This window comes from Myotis yumanensis, unplaced genomic scaffold (genome assembly GCF_028538775.1).
Source record: "Myotis yumanensis isolate MYYU_CA2020_CCGP unplaced genomic scaffold, mMyoYum1.0.hap1 SCAF_5, whole genome shotgun sequence".
In the NCBI taxonomy this organism is placed as follows: Eukaryota; Metazoa; Chordata; class Mammalia; order Chiroptera; family Vespertilionidae; genus Myotis; species Myotis yumanensis.
Window position 1 is genome coordinate 91,408,362 of NW_027223756.1, and position 15,656 is coordinate 91,424,017.

A 15,656-nucleotide genomic window follows, 5' to 3' on the forward strand; every position below is an offset into this window, starting at 1 on the left:
TCAACTCTCTGGTGGGTCCCTCCTTACCTGAATGCCTGGTTCTCACGATTGTTTTGGAGGGCGATGGTTTCCACCTCAGGACCCCCATCCGCTATGAACCTGGCCAATTTTTCTGCAAGGTTCTTGACCTCTTCGTCCTCTGGGGGTGAAACTTTAAGCAGGCTGTCAGTACTGAGCTCAACTCACCACACCCAACAGCCTAATTTCTGCTAAAAACCCCATGGGCAACAAGAGGGGTTTATTTTAGAAACAATGCAAAGAGAAACAGGCAAATGGGAATCAGATTATTACACTGAGACCAAACAGTTAATACTACAACTTATTCTGAGCCCTGCTCCCTACCCCTTCCCACCCATACGTCTTGGGGGGCCTGGGACATGGCAGCATAATATAAGGGAAGGTGTGTGTCAGGCCCAGAGGGAAGACAGGAGCCCCCACCTTGGTCTTTCTATAGGGGGCTGCCCAGCCAGGTCACATGGGGAGATGAGCGTGGCCCTCCTCCTGGGGAGGTCAGTGCAAAGGCAAAGGGCCGCAGGAGACACGACAGACCGACCTCTGTGGCCCATGTCAGGTCTAAACATCAATTCCTCTCACCACCAGCACTAGCTGGGATACTCATTAAAGCTGGAGACCATCCAGCCTCTTCCCCATCCACTGACACTCATCCCATCAGATCTCACCAGCTGATTGTTTCTGCCCCCTCGGCCCCACTCCTAAGTGTCAGACACTACATTTGTTTCTAGGGTTGGTAGGCATTCATTAACACTTGTTAAAATGACCATGAACCAATAGGCTAGCACAGCGGTCGCCAACCTTTTGGACCGCACAGACCACCAGTGGTCCATGGACCACCGGCTGATGACTGCTGGGCCAGCACACCTTCCCTGTGTCTCTTTTGCATGTACAGGGCTGAGCTCCTGAATACAACCTTGACCTTGGTCCTCAGACCTCCCCCCCTCCTCAGAGCACTAGTGAAAAGGGTGGCACTAGCCCTAGCTTGACCCTGGCTGCCAGGGAGGGCACAAACCAAGGACATCAGCGCTACCCCATGCATGGCACCCTCTAGGAACCCTGATTTCACCTGGGAAGCAATTTGTCCACGCACCTCCCCAGAACCTCCCACCCCCTTCTATCCACCTACCTTTCTGAGAGGTTGTCTGCATCTTCTGTGATTCCTTCCTTATCTCAGCCACCTTCTTTCTATAGTAGAGGAATTCCCTGCTATTCTTATCATGTAGAAACCTGAAGAAGTGTTGTTGCAAAACAGAAAGGAAGATGAGTAACGAGGACGGGTAGACTTGTGCAGCATCTGAAGACAAGTTATGCAAAAGCAAGCTGACAAGCACAGATGCCTTGACAGAGCCCAAAATTAAGTCTCCGCATCAAATTGGAGACTTTTTGCAACCTTTGGTGTAAGTTATAAAGTGCTTGGAACAGCATCTGGCCCACACAAGCAAGCACCCAGCCCCAGCCAGCCTCAGTCACCACAAGAATTTTACAAAAATGTCTGCATATACTACTGTGTGGCAAGAACATTAAGTACCAGTGACCTTCCCCTCCCAAAAATACTTACGAAAATGCTGGGTTATCCTTGTAGTTCTCCATAGCTACTTTTTCTAACTCGGGGCCTCCTTCTGCCACAAAGCGGGCCAATTTCTCTATCACTTTCCGAGTCTCGACTCCCTCTGGGGGTGAAACTTTAAGGAGGCTGTCAGTACTGGGGTTCAACTCACACACCCCACAGTCAACAGGCACACTCTCTCTACGGACCACAAGGACAAAGGGGTAGGGGAAGAAGAGGGTGAAATGCAGGAGGTTGTCAGGTGTCCCGGGTCCATGCACAAAGCACCGTGACGAGAGGGGAGTTGGTCTAAACAGTTTTCACGAGACACACTGGGTGGGAGAGAAGTGTGTGACCCTCTCAGAGGCTGAGCCGATCCACAGGCTGGAAGGGAGATGTTTGAAAACATAGCCAGCCTCCCCCCACCCCCCGCCCTTTTTAAAAATGCTTAAGTCTTTTCTTTATTTACCAGCATTAAGTATAATAAATTGGACCCCTTCCATCCTTCAAAGATGAAAAATTCTTTTAAAATAGCATTACAGCCGAACCGGTTTGGCTCAGTGGATAGAGCGTCGGCCTGCGGACTCAAGGGTCCCAGGTTCGATTCCGGTCAAGGGCATGTACCCTGGTTGCGGGCACATCCCCAGTGGGGGGTGTGCAGGAGGCAGCTGATCGATCTCGCTCATCGATGTTTCTAACTCTCTATCCCTCTCCCTTCTTCTCTGTAAAAAATCAATAAAATATATTTTTAAAAAAGAAAGAAAGAAAATAGCATTACAAACTCTTATTTAAACACATTGGGTGGGTTTCAATCCACTGCAATTAATGTCATCATAGAGGCTCACTCGTCCCCTCTGTGGCTGGTGGAGCCTCTTCAAGCTGGGTACTGAGGCCTTTGGACATGGCCCCGGTGCCTTGATGGCCTCCTCACTATCTGCTGGAACAGGGTGCTCCAGGTCATCTGATACACTTCCTGCCCAGACCTAGAGCCAGCCATTCTTCCAAGAAGTCCTGGTTTTCGTGAGTGAGAAAATGTTTCCAGACCACCATCTGGGTGCTAAGGATGCTCACTGCAACGAGCTTAATCATTACCTCGGCTTTTTCAGGGAACAGAGGTATAAAAATACATTTTTGTGTTTGCATCAGCCTCCCCTTTGAGTCATGTGGAACGTGCTTTTTCTTTTTTGCTGGACTTTTTTGGAGGGCATCTGTCAGCCAATATACATTCCTATTCCCTTTATGAGAACTCCCAAGAGAAAGTTCTCGCTGTCAGTCAGTGCCTAGGAACCTTTGCTCCTTTCGGCAATGGGGCTAGACACTGAGCCTGTGGCCAATCTTGTTCCTCTTGTTGCTTGGGCTGCCCAGAAGCTGGGGGGAGGGGAAGAAACATGTGATCGCACCCTCCTCCTGCATACCTGACAATGACCCTGACCTGGCTGCCATTTACAAGTACAGGTGCTCTTCTGAGGCCTCCTCAACAGCAGGTCTTAACAGGCCTCAAGGGCCTTGAGACACCCACTGCCTCTTGTAAAGCAGAGGTTCATGGCAGGGTACAGTCAGAACTGCCAGGGCACCTCTCGAAGGAAACACCATCCTCTCAGGCTCTGTACTAATGTTCCAGACTTCAAGCTTCGCCACTGATCTGCTCAGATGTACGGTCTGGCATCCTCATCCCAGAGCCAGAGGAGTTTAGGGGCTGTTATGGCAGACCATACAGTCACTTCAGTCTGTACTCGGTCAGGATAACATGACTGAGCCAGCCAGCCTGGGCAGAAGTAGCCTAAGACTCCAAATGGCTCAGGTGGCACTGAAGCCTTGTTCTGAATATAAATAGGGCTAGAAGTATTAGAAGTGCCACCACTGCCACCCTCTGCCCTCCTACACCTTGGGGCCTAGACTAACTCACCCAAGGCCAACAACTGTCCTTCCCCAGGCAAAAAAAATGAACTCTTCAACCTGCAGGCTCGTACCTCTGGCTCAGACTGACAGGGACAGGAACTGCATTAAGAAATGGGCTTCTGGGCCTCAGAGGGCTCGGAGGGCATGCACCCAGACTGGGGAGCCATGGAAGGTACTCCTCATGTTGGGAGGAAAGTGCAAGTGAACACTCAATGAGGATACCCCTGCCTTGGCTGGAGGCCAGGCCCCAGAGTAGATGATGGGTCCCACAGCTCCCAGGATGAAGCCCACACTGTAGCCCCTCCTCACACCCTTCCTTTAACTGCACCCCCTCACCCCAGTGGCCTCACCTGACTGAAGTCCCAAGTACCCCATACTCCTGGCCATGCTTTCCCTGCTGACTGTGGATCTGCCACGGAGCTGGAAGGCAGTGGTAGAAGGAGGGCAGCAGTCCCCGCACCTTACCTTTGATCTCCAGCCACTGCTCATAGTCTTCCTCTTCATCCTCATCGGGAGACTGGAAGACACTAGGGCGGCTGGCCAGGGGCAGCTGCTTAGCGTGCACATAGTTCTTCACCTGGTTCACTGGGCTGCTGATGAGGGGAGGCCTCTTCCCAGCACGGGGGAGTACTCGAGGTGGGGCGCTGGGCACGCTGGGGGGAGCATCTTGGGAGAGAAGGACATATACTTGTGCTCAAGCTCTGCAGTGCACCTTTCCCTATCTTCCCACCTAATCTGAGTGCCGTCAGTCCCTAGGTGCTGGGGTCCTCAGCTTCCAGCACAGCACCTGGTGGGTGGTGGGGGCTCAGAGAAGACACCACCCCATTTTACAGATGAGGACATCAAGGTTCACAGATACATGACTTTTTGGTTATCTAGATATGACCTGAATCCCACATCCAACTTACAACCATTCCCTCTGGGCTTTTCAAACACAGCTCATAACCCGTGACCCTGCGATAAAGACGAGCCTGTTCTTCCTCTCCTTGGGTGAATTTGGCCTAAACTTTTTTTTAGCTGTTACCTAGGAAACCTGACAAAGGTCAAAGGTCATCTGCTTCACCATTAACTTCCTTTTATTTTATACCATTAAGTTTTTAAAAGTAAAAATAAGCTCTGACTGGTAAATTGCACAACCACAGTTATGGGTGGGCTCCCCAAGGGCTCACACCTGGCATGTCTCATGGATTCCTATGAAAGGGGGCCCCATTCCTCACACTTGAGCTGCTACTCTGAGCACAGCCACGGTCTCACAGCCCTGGGCCTGCTTAGTCCTGGTCCCCATACTCCTGGACTGAAACCTGGGTTGTCTCTGCTCCTACAAGGTAAGCATCTTGAGAGCAGGTTCCATGCTTTCTCCCTGGGTGTTTAGTGTGGAAATGAGTGAAATGAGGGTGCTCAATAAACTCGGGATGAAGAGAACAAATCTGAGGCAGGACCTGCCATTTCTAGGAAGCCAGGGATCCCCGGGAGGAGAGAGCAGGCAGCATGAACATGAGCCTGAGCCTGAATAGGAGATGGGATGGGGAAACTGCACTTACCTGTGCTAGTCTGTGCCTTCTGCAACTTCAGAAACTGCTGCAAGAAGCTGCCGTCATTGGCAAACTTGTTGGAAGCGGAAGAGTTGTGTGTGTTTGCAATTCTAGACCCAAGACAGAATATAGAGAGGGTGAACTTCTAATGGAGGGGCTGGGGCATGCCTTGTCTGTCTCGGCTCCACACCCACCCAAATTCTTACCTGGTGAAACCCAAAACCCACCCCCAGATGTGTCTTGGGGACTGCTGAGTGCAGAGAGCTACCTTCAGAGTTGTAAGGTCGGAACAATCTTGTTCTAGTCAAAGCAGTGCTACACATATTGATGTCAACTCTATCGGACTATTGACCCTCCCACTCCAAATAGCCTCCTCAACTCAGAACCACTGGCTCTCTTCCTGTACCAACTCCTATCCTACCTGGTGTAAACAGATTATCTGAGCTGCTACTGGGTACCATGTCTGTCTTCTCAGCTAGACGTTAGAATTATCCAAAACAGTGCATGCGTATGTGTTTTTACTGTGTATGACTGCATTTCTGGGCCTGGATCGGCCAGCACTTCTGTGAGGATTAGACACATACAGGAAAACACCCAAAGCAATCTCTTGGTGCGAGAATTACAGGGGGATTATATATTTTTATTTTCTCTCTTTTTTTGCAAATAGTATGTTTCACTTAAAAAAAATTTTTTTAATCTTTCATTTAAAAAAAAAATCTGTTTTAATTGATTTCTAGAGAGAGAGGAAGTAAGAGGGATAGAGAAATAGAAACATCAATGTGAGAGAAACATCACTTGGCTGCCTCCTATAGGTCACCCACCAGGGATTGAGCAACCCGGGCATGTGCCCTGATTGGGAATCAAACCGGAGATTCACAATCAAACTGGAGATTCACAATCAAACTGGCAAATTCTTGGTTCCTGGGTCGATGCTCAACTGCTGAGCCACACTGGCCGGGCTTAAATCTGTTTTTAAAAAATTAGCACAAGCCCAGCCAGTGTTGATCAGTGGTTGAGCATTGGACCATGCTCCAAGAGGTCGCCAGTTCAATTCAGGGTCAGGGCACATGCCTGGGTCGCTGGCTCGATCCCCAGCAGGGGGCATGCAGGAGGCAGCCAATTAATGGTGATGTTTCTCTTTCATCCATGTTTCTGACTGACTCTCTATCTCCCTTCCTCTCTCTCTCTAGAAAAATAAATAAAAACAAATTTTTAAATATATATAAAAATCAGTACAAAAGCAAAACCAGGGTCCTGAATGCTTAATTCAAATTCATTTTTCCCTATCATAAAAGTATTAGAGTTCATTATAAACAAACAAGAATGTAGAAAAATTAAAATATATAAAGCAAAGAGGAAAACTCAATTTCTTCCACTTCACAATAGCTACTATTAACACTTTGGTATATATTTTTTATTTGCCCCTAAGTTAGAAATAGAAGGAAATAAGGCTGTGATCATAGAATGTGCCCTCCTTCTTCCATTCTCTATTGTAACATACATCCTGTACCAACCTCAAAAATTCCTCATATATAGTGTTTCTAAAAGCCGAGTAACAATCCATCATACAGATACACCAATAATTAGTAAAAGCTCAGAGAACCCACAGATCTAGACTTTTTCCTTTAAAATTAAGTGTTACTAGAAATTGGTTTTAATGAACTAAAAATGGAAATAACCTAAGTAGTCAACAAGGGACACTGGTTAAATAAATTATGGGCCCTGGCCGGCATGGCTCAGTGGTTACAGTGTTGGCCCATGCACTGAAGAGTCACAGGTTTCCTTCCCCGTCAAGAGCATGTACCTGGGTTGCAGGTTCCATCCTGTCCCAATTGGGCATGTGCAGGAGGCAGCCAATCAATGTTTTTCTCTCTCTCTACCCCTTCTTTCCCTCCCTCCCTTCCACTTTCTCTAAAGATTAATAGAAAAAATATCCTTGGGTGAGGATTAACAGTAACAACAACAAAAAAGTAATGAAGCCCTCACACACACACTACAAAGTGGTGAACCCTGAAAGCATTACGTCTAGTAAAAGAAGCCAGACACAAAAGTTCACCTATCACATAAAATATCTAGAATATGTATATCCATGAAGACAGAAACTAGATTAGTGGTTGCCAGGGGCTTGGGAAGGAAGAATGGGGAGTGATGGCTACTGGGTATGAGGTTTCTTTCTGAATGATAAAATGTTTTGTAATTAGATAATGGTGATAGTTGCACAGTGCTGTGAATATACTAAAAATCACTAAATCATACAGTTTAAAAGTTCAATGTTACAGCATGTAAATTATATCTCAGTAAGAATAAAACTTAAAAACTGATGGTTCTAAAGAGTTGTGATTTGGGGGAAAGTTTTTCTTTTAAAAAGTGGGGAGAGGGGGCGGGGTGTCCCTGGCTGGGTGGCTCTGTTGGTTAGAACGTCGTCCCATACACCATAAGGTTTCAGATTTGATTTCCAGTCAGGATACATAGTTAGGTTGCCAGGCTGACGCAGTAGAGGTGAGTATGGGAGGCAAACGATCGATATGGGTTTCTCTCTCTCCTCTCTTTCTCAAATCAATAAAAATATATCCTCAGGTGAGGATTTAACAGAAAGTGCCAGGGAGGCCTGGCCAGGTAGCTCAATCCCTGGTCAGGGCACATATAAGAATCAAGTAATGAATGTATAAATAAGTAGAACAACAAATCGATGTTTCTCTCTCACCCTTCCTCTCTCAAGTTAATCAATAAATTTTTTTTTTTTTAAATAGTGAGGCAGGGAAAGCAGCACACAAATTTGATCGCTTCATAAAACAAAGCAAAGATGTGGGAAATATTATCAAAATGGTTGTCTTGAGGCAATTTGAGTATTTCTTATTCCTTCAGCAAGAAATTTAAATGTTGGTGTTCTATGCTTTTATTTTCATAGCTACCTGTACCGTACACCCACCCACCTGATGTTTCCTTTCAGCTGCCTGATCCTGGAGCTGTGATCCAAAAGCCTCCAGAAGACCCTTTGGATGTGATACAACAAGGGCTTTCCATCTTGGTAAAAGTCCTTCCATAAACTCCAGGGTGAGAACCCACCTACTGACAGATCTCTCAACATCCAGTCCCCATGTTCCTGGGTGCCCTGGAGGTGCCAGACCCTGGGTTCCCACAGGAATAAGGTCTAAATCCTACCCTTAAGGAGAAGCCACAGACTCTTAGAAAAGGTGGAGCTGGGACAAAACTTTGTGGAGGGTTAACAGGTTTACACTTCAGACCACGTAGGAAGGGGGCTGTCTCTGACTGTCAACCTCTTATCTGAAATTTTTGGATTTTGTCACACTGATCACACACCCCTGCTCAAAACTCTTGGGTGCCCACAGTGTTTCTCAGGACAGGCAGAAGACAACCGGCCTGAGCTATCTCCTGCCTGACACATGGGAGGCTCTCTCCTCTTCTTGCCTTCTGCCGACAGGCCTTTCCCTACTTCCTCAATGGGCTGGCTCTGCCTGGGTCTTTAGAACACAAAGTCTTTCCCAGCTGATGTGGTTCACTGGTTCAATTCCCAGTCAGGGCACATGCCCAGGTTGTGGACTCAAACCCCAATAGGGAGCGTGCAGGGGCAGGCGATCAATGTTCAATGTTTCTCTCTCATCGATGTTTCTCTCTCTCTATCCTTCTCCCTTCCTCTCTCTCTAAAAATCAACAAATACACACACACACACACACACACACACACACACAGAATGCGAAGTCTCTTCTGCACTCCTACAGTAGGAACACACTGCCTCCTGTTACCCACTGTCAACTCTGGTATCCTCAGGTGAGGATTTAAAAAAAAAAAGTGCTGGAAAAGCAGCACACAAAATTGATCACAACTTCGTAAAACAAAGCAAAGATGTGGGAAAGGAATTATTATCAAAATGGTTGTCTTGAGGCAATTTGAGTATTTCTTATTCCTTCATCAAGGAATTTTAAATGTTGGTGCTTTATGCTTTTATTTGCATAGCTACCTGTACCATACACCCATCCACCTGATGTGAGCCCCATAAGAGCAGAGACGAAGTCTGGGTTTTTTGCTCTGTGCTATACCTCTGACCCCTGGCCCACAGGTCGTCAGCAGTAAATAACTGCTGAGTGAAAGAACTGGCAGGCCATCCACTGGGTTTCCACACACCCCTTGTGTCTCTCCTAACATACTAAGCCGCCTGAAAGAGAGCAGTTGTGTCACTCCTTGCACCATCAGGCTGTGACCGGGTGCAGATATAACACGACTGCTCTTATAAACAAAACTCTCTGCCCGTGACCCTCTAAGACCCAGTCCAGCCTCAGAGTGCACTTACTCGCCAGGATGCGGGGGCTGAGGGCTGGACACCTGATTCTGCTTGGCTTTCTGCTCCATTCTGGCTTCAATTTCCCGTTTCTTCTGAGCAATGAGTTCTTCCTGATGAAGGATGTTCATGTTCATTTTTCCAGACTTGGGAGGAGCAACCCCAAACCACCGGTTAGCCTTTCCTGGGGAGGGAAGAGAAACACATCAGAAATCATCTTTGCGTCACACACATACCCGGCAGCTGCTACAGGAGCACCGCAGCTGCTGCTGCTTGTAGCAACGGACATTCAAATTGACATTCATACATATCCACTCGTTCATTTATTCAGCAAACATTTACCGAGCTATATACCAGGTGCTGTGCTAAGTGCTAAACCAGAGAGACAAGGCCTCTGCCTATGTGGAACTCAGGTCTGGCTAGGGAGACAATAAACTTGTAACAAAAAAGTAGCTGCAAAATCATGATAAGAGCTCTATGCTGGGAACCAAAAAGGATGAGAAGGCATGACAGAGGAGCATCTATTGCTAGAACAGCCAGAAAATAACCATTTGAAGAGGAAGCAGTTAAGCTGAAACCATAAAGAGCTTCCGAAAAAGCCACATAGGGAACAATCTGGGCAGAGTAAGGTGCAGATGCAAAAACTAAAAGTTGGATAAAGCTTGGTACATTCAAGGACCAGCAAGGGTCCAATGTGGCTTGAGCAAGTTGTTCCAGAAATGAGAGTATAAGAAAGGGAGTCTAGGGGTAGGGGACGCCACGGGATTGTCAAAGGTGGGGTAAAAAGGACACATATGTAATACCCTTTGTAATACTTTAAGCAATAAAAAAATAAAAAATAAATAAAGGGAGTCTAGATTTTACTTTAAAGTCTTTGGAAAGTGTCAGGGAGTATTAGGTTGACAATATCCAATAGGAATTTTTATTTTAAAAATCATTCTGGCCGAGGCCGGTTTGGCTCAGTGGATAGAGCGTTGGCCTGCGGACTGAGGGGTCCCAGGTTCGATTCCGGTCAAGGGCATGTACCTGGGTTGCGGGGACATCCCCAGTAGGGAGATGTGCAGGAGGCAGCTGATCGATGTTTCTCTCTCACCGATGTTTCTGACTCTCTGTCTCTCTCTCTCTCTCTCTTCCGCTCTGTGGAAAATCAATAAAATATATTTGAAAAAAAAAAATCATTCTGGCTACTACTTGGAGAGAGTGTGTAGGCAGCAAACAGACCAACAAGGAGGCTTTCTGGCTCCAAGCAAAAGATGATGTTGTCTTCAGACATGGGCATTGACTGTGGAGATGGAGGAGACACCTCTAAATTTCCCCATGGGATTCAGAATAAAATCCAAATTCTGAAAGTCAATTTTCAAGGCCCTGCCAGAGATGGCCCCCCCTTCCCCATCCTTGACTTTCTTCAAAATGGCAAGTCAGTCCCTCCAAGGCCTTTGCACTTGCCACCCCCCTCTGCCCCCCCTTGGTGTGGAAGGCTCTGCCTTCCCAGGCCTCCTTCTCATCTAAAATGTCTTCTACTCAATAAGGCTTTCTTTGGTCACCCAATATCACCAGCCTCCAGCCCCACTCATAACTCCCTTTGCATAAATAGTTCCTCTTGGTGCATGTCTGACACCCATTAGAAAGTGATCTTCAGGAAGGCAGGGCCCTGCTTTGATTACCACTGCATCCCCAGCGACCAGCACAGTGCCTGGCACACAGTATTTGCTGAATGGGTGGGTGAGTGTATCCATTCTGGGTGGCTAGGGCTGGAGGAGATGGAAGGGCAAGGCTTGTAGTCAAGTGGAGGCTCGAAAGACTCGGGAATTTATGTATCCAGGACACGTCTGAGAGCAGTTCAGAAAAACAGCTTTTCCAGAAAGCAGCACACAGGCCAAGAGGCAGCTGCTGCGAAGAGAAGCGCAGGACAGCCCAAGGTTGCCGCTGTTTTGGGGAGCGGAGCTCGGAAGAGCCCTGAAGGTGGTTATTTTTCAGAAAGCCGACGCAAGACAGACCCGGTGTCTGCCTTTACGGAAGCCAAGCGCCCTCAGCAAACCAGGCCCAGGGTGGGGGACAGCAACTGGGTCTGAGACCTCGTCAGGCGGGGGAGGTGCAGAACCCGTCGCTTCGGGCCGCCCAGAGGCTGAGGGGGAGGACCGGCAGGTTGGGGCAGACTCGGTCAGAGGACGAAGCGGAGACGCGAAGCTCGGAGGACGCAGACGGGAGCATGAAAGGAGGAGGGGGCTGTTACCTGCAACATCCCGGTTGTCCATCTTGAGACTCATCCAATCCCACAATGCTCCGGCGCCACCTGAGGAGGCATGTTATAGTGCGCATGGCCTAATGGGAGATGTAGTCCTCATTGGCCAGCCACGCCCTGCCACTGCGGGGACACCTGGGACCTTTCTCGCAGGAGCGCAAACCTCGGCCTCTCTGCAAGGTCTGGTCTCAGTCCCACAGACCAGAAGGCGTCGTCTTTTTTCACACTTTCCGGGAGTCGCAGCCACTCCAAATTATAAACTACATGTTCCAGGATGCTTTGTGCGGCAGCTATCGCGAGGGACGCGAAGAGTGCCGGGCCCCGCCCCGTACGCCTGCTTCCGCCTCCCTGTGGTGACGGCTTGTTGTTGTGGAGGCCAAAATGGCGGCTCAGGCGGCGGCAGCGGCCCAGGCGGCCGCGGCCCAGGCGGCGCAGGCCGAAGCGGCCGAGTCATGGTACCTGGCACTTTTGGGCTTCGCCGAGCACTTCCGCACGTCCAGCCCGCCCAAGATCCGCCTGTGTGTGCACTGCCTGCAGGCGGTGTTCCCCTTCAAGCCGCCTCAGCGCATCGAGGCCCGCACGCACCTGCAGCTCGGCTCCGTGCTCTACCACCATACCAAGAACAGCGAACAGGCGCGGAGCCACCTGGAGAAAGCGGTGAGCGCGGGCCGAACCGCGAGGGAGGAGCGCGGGCTCCTTGCGGGGCCTGAACTGACGGGCTGCGACCACGGCAGGCGAGGGCCGCCCGGACCGCTCCTCGGGGACCTGGGGTGCGACTTCCCGCCTGGGACGCAGGACCCCTAAGCCGCCACCCTCGCGGGGGGCGTTATTTAACTTCTCTAGTGACAGACAGGGTCCAGGGCCCTGCTCTTCTGAGGAGCCGCAGGGTCCCCAAATTCGTTAGGTTTTCCGGAGTAGACATGCTGGCGCCTTTGGAGACGTCCCCAGATTGCCGGGGAGTGAGTCCTGCAGCTTCCAGCTTCTCGGGGCTCAGCCCCAGCATCAGCCTGAGCGCGCCCGCCCGAAGCGGCTCAGGACAGTGCAGGGCCGAGGTGACAGGCCAGGCGTCCCTCGGGAATCTGATGTTTGGTCTCTCGGAAAACCCAGGAAAGCATTCTCTCCCGGGACCCGGAAGTCTGATAAGTGTCTAGTGCAGTGGTTCTCAACCTTCCTAATGCCGCGACCCTTTCATACAGTTCCTCATGTTGTGGTGACTCCCAACCATAAAATTATTTTCGTGGCTACTTCATAACTGTAATTTTGCTACTGTTATGAATCGTCATGTAAATATCTGATATGCAGGATGTATTTTCATTGTTACAAATTGAACATAATTAAAGCATAGTGATTAATCACAAAAACAATATGTAATTATATATGTGTTTTCCGATGGTCTTAGGCGACCCCTGTGAAAGGGTCGTTCGACCCCCAAAGGGGTCGCGACCCACAGGTTGAGAACCGCTGGTTTAGTGCCCACCGTTAGTGATTCGAGGAGTCATGGGTGGGAGGCAGAGGCCCAGAGCCTAGAATTAGTTGTTTGCAGTCCTAGAAGGAGGCGGACGGAGTTGGTTAGGAGTTGGGTAGCGGGGCTGGATTCTAGAACCAGTTTGCTCAGTGGTGGGGGTTGGGGAAGGGGCGTTCCTAGCTCTTGCCTTCTCGGTATTCACCTGGTGACTTCTCTTCCTCCCACCATCCCCTTCAGAGGGCAGGCCTCACTCCCCCCTCCCCCCCCATCTTTTTGTTGTTGTTAATCCTTGCCCGAGGATATTTTCCCCTTCGATTTTTAGAGAGAATGGAAGGGGGGAGGAGGGGAGAGACACAAAGATGGGTTGCCTCCTGCACTCACTGGACTGTGGCTGGGATGGAACCTGCAACCCAGGTATGTGCCCTGGACAGGGATTCCAACTCGGGACCTTTCCTAATGCAAGCTGAAGCTCTACTAACTGAGCCACACTGGCCAGGGCGATGCCCTCCCATCTTGACTCATGAGAGACCTTGGTGCCTCAAAGAATCTGGCTGTGACTTCATTTGCCATTTACTCTTTTATTCTGATTGAAGGAGAGACTTCTTGCCTGGTCAGTGTGGCTCAGTGGTTGAGCGTGGACCAGGAGGTCATGGTTTGATTCCTGATCAGGGCACATGCCGGGGTTGTGGGTTTCAACCCCAATAGGGGGTGTGCAGGAGGCAGCTGATCAGGGATTCTCTCTCATCATTGATGTTTCTATCTCTCTCTCCCTCTCCCTTTCTCTCTGAAATCAATATATATATATATATATATATATATATATATATATATACACACACACACACATATATATATATTTGTTTTTAAAAGGAGACTTCTTGCATAGAATCAACTTAGATTTTTAAAAATGTATTGATCTGAGGTAAATCTGAACCCACCAGTGGCAAAAGTAACAAGTTGCTTTTGGGAGGATACCAGATCTTTGTTTTACCCAGTTGGTTGATCATAATCCCATGCACCAAAAGGTGGATGATTTGATTCTCAGTCAGGGCACATGCCTGGGTTTCAGGCTTGATCTCCAAGAGGGGATCTCTCTCTCTCTCAAATTAATAAAAACATGAAGAAGAAAAGAGTCGGAAGGGGACTTTAGTCCTTGCTTGATCAACTTCCTTGTTTCAAGAGCGAGGTGGTAAGGGCCCAGAGAGGTAAAGTGATTGGCCAAAGCCACATGTCAGGTTATTAACAAAGTTGGGTTCAGACCTCGGCTCCAGATCACCAGGTTCCATGCCAAGGCAATAAATTGTTACTGTTTTTGTGAAATTCTATTCCCAGTTATTCGGCACTTATTCAGCTCACACCAGGCGCCAAGCCCCCTTCTAGGTGCTAGGGATCAGCAATAACTAAAGCAGTGCCTGCCCACATAAGTTTATGTTTTAGTGAGGGAGACAAATACTGAATATGTAGTAAGAGGTTAGGCAGTGATGAAAGAATCATGAAAAATATGGGCCACGGAGAAAAGATGGAGTTGACAAGGAGCTTTTTTTTTTTTTTTTAATTGATTTTTTTTTAGAGAGAGAGAGAGACATCAGTTTGTTATTCCACTTATTTATGTATTCATTGGTTAATTCTTGTATGTGCCCTGACTCTTGTATGTGCCCTGACTGGGGATCGAACCCGCACCTTTGATGTATCGGACGACGCTCTAACCAACTGAGCTATCCAGCCAGGGCTAAGCCTTTATCCTTGTGAAGTGGTTTCCCTGGATTTTACAGAACCCTGAATCTTGTGGGATCTTTCACAGAGACCCAAGGTCCACTCTGTAGCTCACACTGACATTATACCTGGAAATCCCTTTCTTTCTGTCAGTTGCATTCCCAGCTGAGAATTTGTTCAGATTTCAATTAAAGTGCAGTTCTCCATGCTGTTTTTCTTCTGCAATTGTTTGTGATCTCCTTTTGTGTTGCATGCTTTTTAAAATTGTTATTCTCTATCAGTTGTGCATTTTTCCCAAATCAGGCAGCTATCAACTTTTATTCTTTCCTTTCCCAGACTCACACAATAAAGAATCATACTATGTTCTCCTTTTATTTATTTAGTTTTAACTTTTATTGATTTTAGAGAGGAAGGAAGAGAGAGAGAGAGAGAGAGAGAGAAACATTGATTTGTTGTTCCATTTATTTATGCATTTATTGGATGATTCTTGTATGTGCTCAGACCGGGGATTGAACCCACAACCTAAAAACACTAACCAACTAACCTATCCAACCAGGACCAGTATGTTCTCCTTTTATTTTATTTTTGTTAATTCTTACCCCAGGATATTTTTCCATTGATTTTTAGACAGAGTGAAGGGAGGGGTAGAAACAGAGAGAAACATTGATGTGAGAGCACAACATTGATCGGGTGCCTCCTGTATGCCCCTCACTAGGGACCAAGACCACAACCCAGGCATGTGCACTTGACTGAGAATCGAACGGCAACCTCCTGGTGCAAGGGATGACACCGAGCCAACTGATTCACACTGGCCCGTGCAGAAATCTCTTGACTAGAGAATTTGCGAGGCTCTTCGCACTGTTTCTGTCAGATTGTGTTCCTTTACATTTCATTTTCACCGTATTATCTTTCCTCTTGCTACACATTTATTCTTGTGTGAATTTTC

General features: G+C 48.2%; 2 protein-coding genes across 3 annotated transcripts in view; one reads left to right on the top strand and one right to left on the bottom strand.

Annotated features, from left to right (window-relative positions):
- SUGP1 (SURP and G-patch domain containing 1) overlaps positions 1-11,574 on the bottom strand; it is a 28,591-nt gene extending 17,017 nt beyond the window's left edge. The window contains exons 1-7 of the mRNA XM_070416516.1: positions 11,524-11,574; positions 9,303-9,474; positions 5,002-5,102; positions 3,926-4,126; positions 1,574-1,697; positions 1,142-1,242; positions 28-151 (exon numbers count right to left, since the gene is read on the bottom strand). Coding sequence (XP_070272617.1) covers positions 28-151; positions 1,142-1,242; positions 1,574-1,697; positions 3,926-4,126; positions 5,002-5,102; positions 9,303-9,474; positions 11,524-11,557 — 857 coding nt within the window. The 5' untranslated portion in view covers positions 11,558-11,574. The remainder of the gene's footprint in view (positions 1-27; positions 152-1,141; positions 1,243-1,573; positions 1,698-3,925; positions 4,127-5,001; positions 5,103-9,302; positions 9,475-11,523) is intronic.
- A 316-nt stretch (positions 11,575-11,890) lies between these two features.
- Positions 11,891-15,656, top strand: part of MAU2 (MAU2 sister chromatid cohesion factor) — a 29,402-nt gene continuing 25,636 nt past the window's right edge. Inside the window, exon 1 of one of the 2 annotated variants that reach the window (XM_070416517.1) lies at positions 11,891-12,189. In XM_070416517.1, the coding sequence (XP_070272618.1) occupies positions 11,914-12,189 (276 nt within the window). In that variant the 5' untranslated portion in view covers positions 11,891-11,913. The remainder of the gene's footprint in view (positions 12,190-15,656) is intronic. The other variant, XM_070416518.1, reaches the window with a different exon arrangement.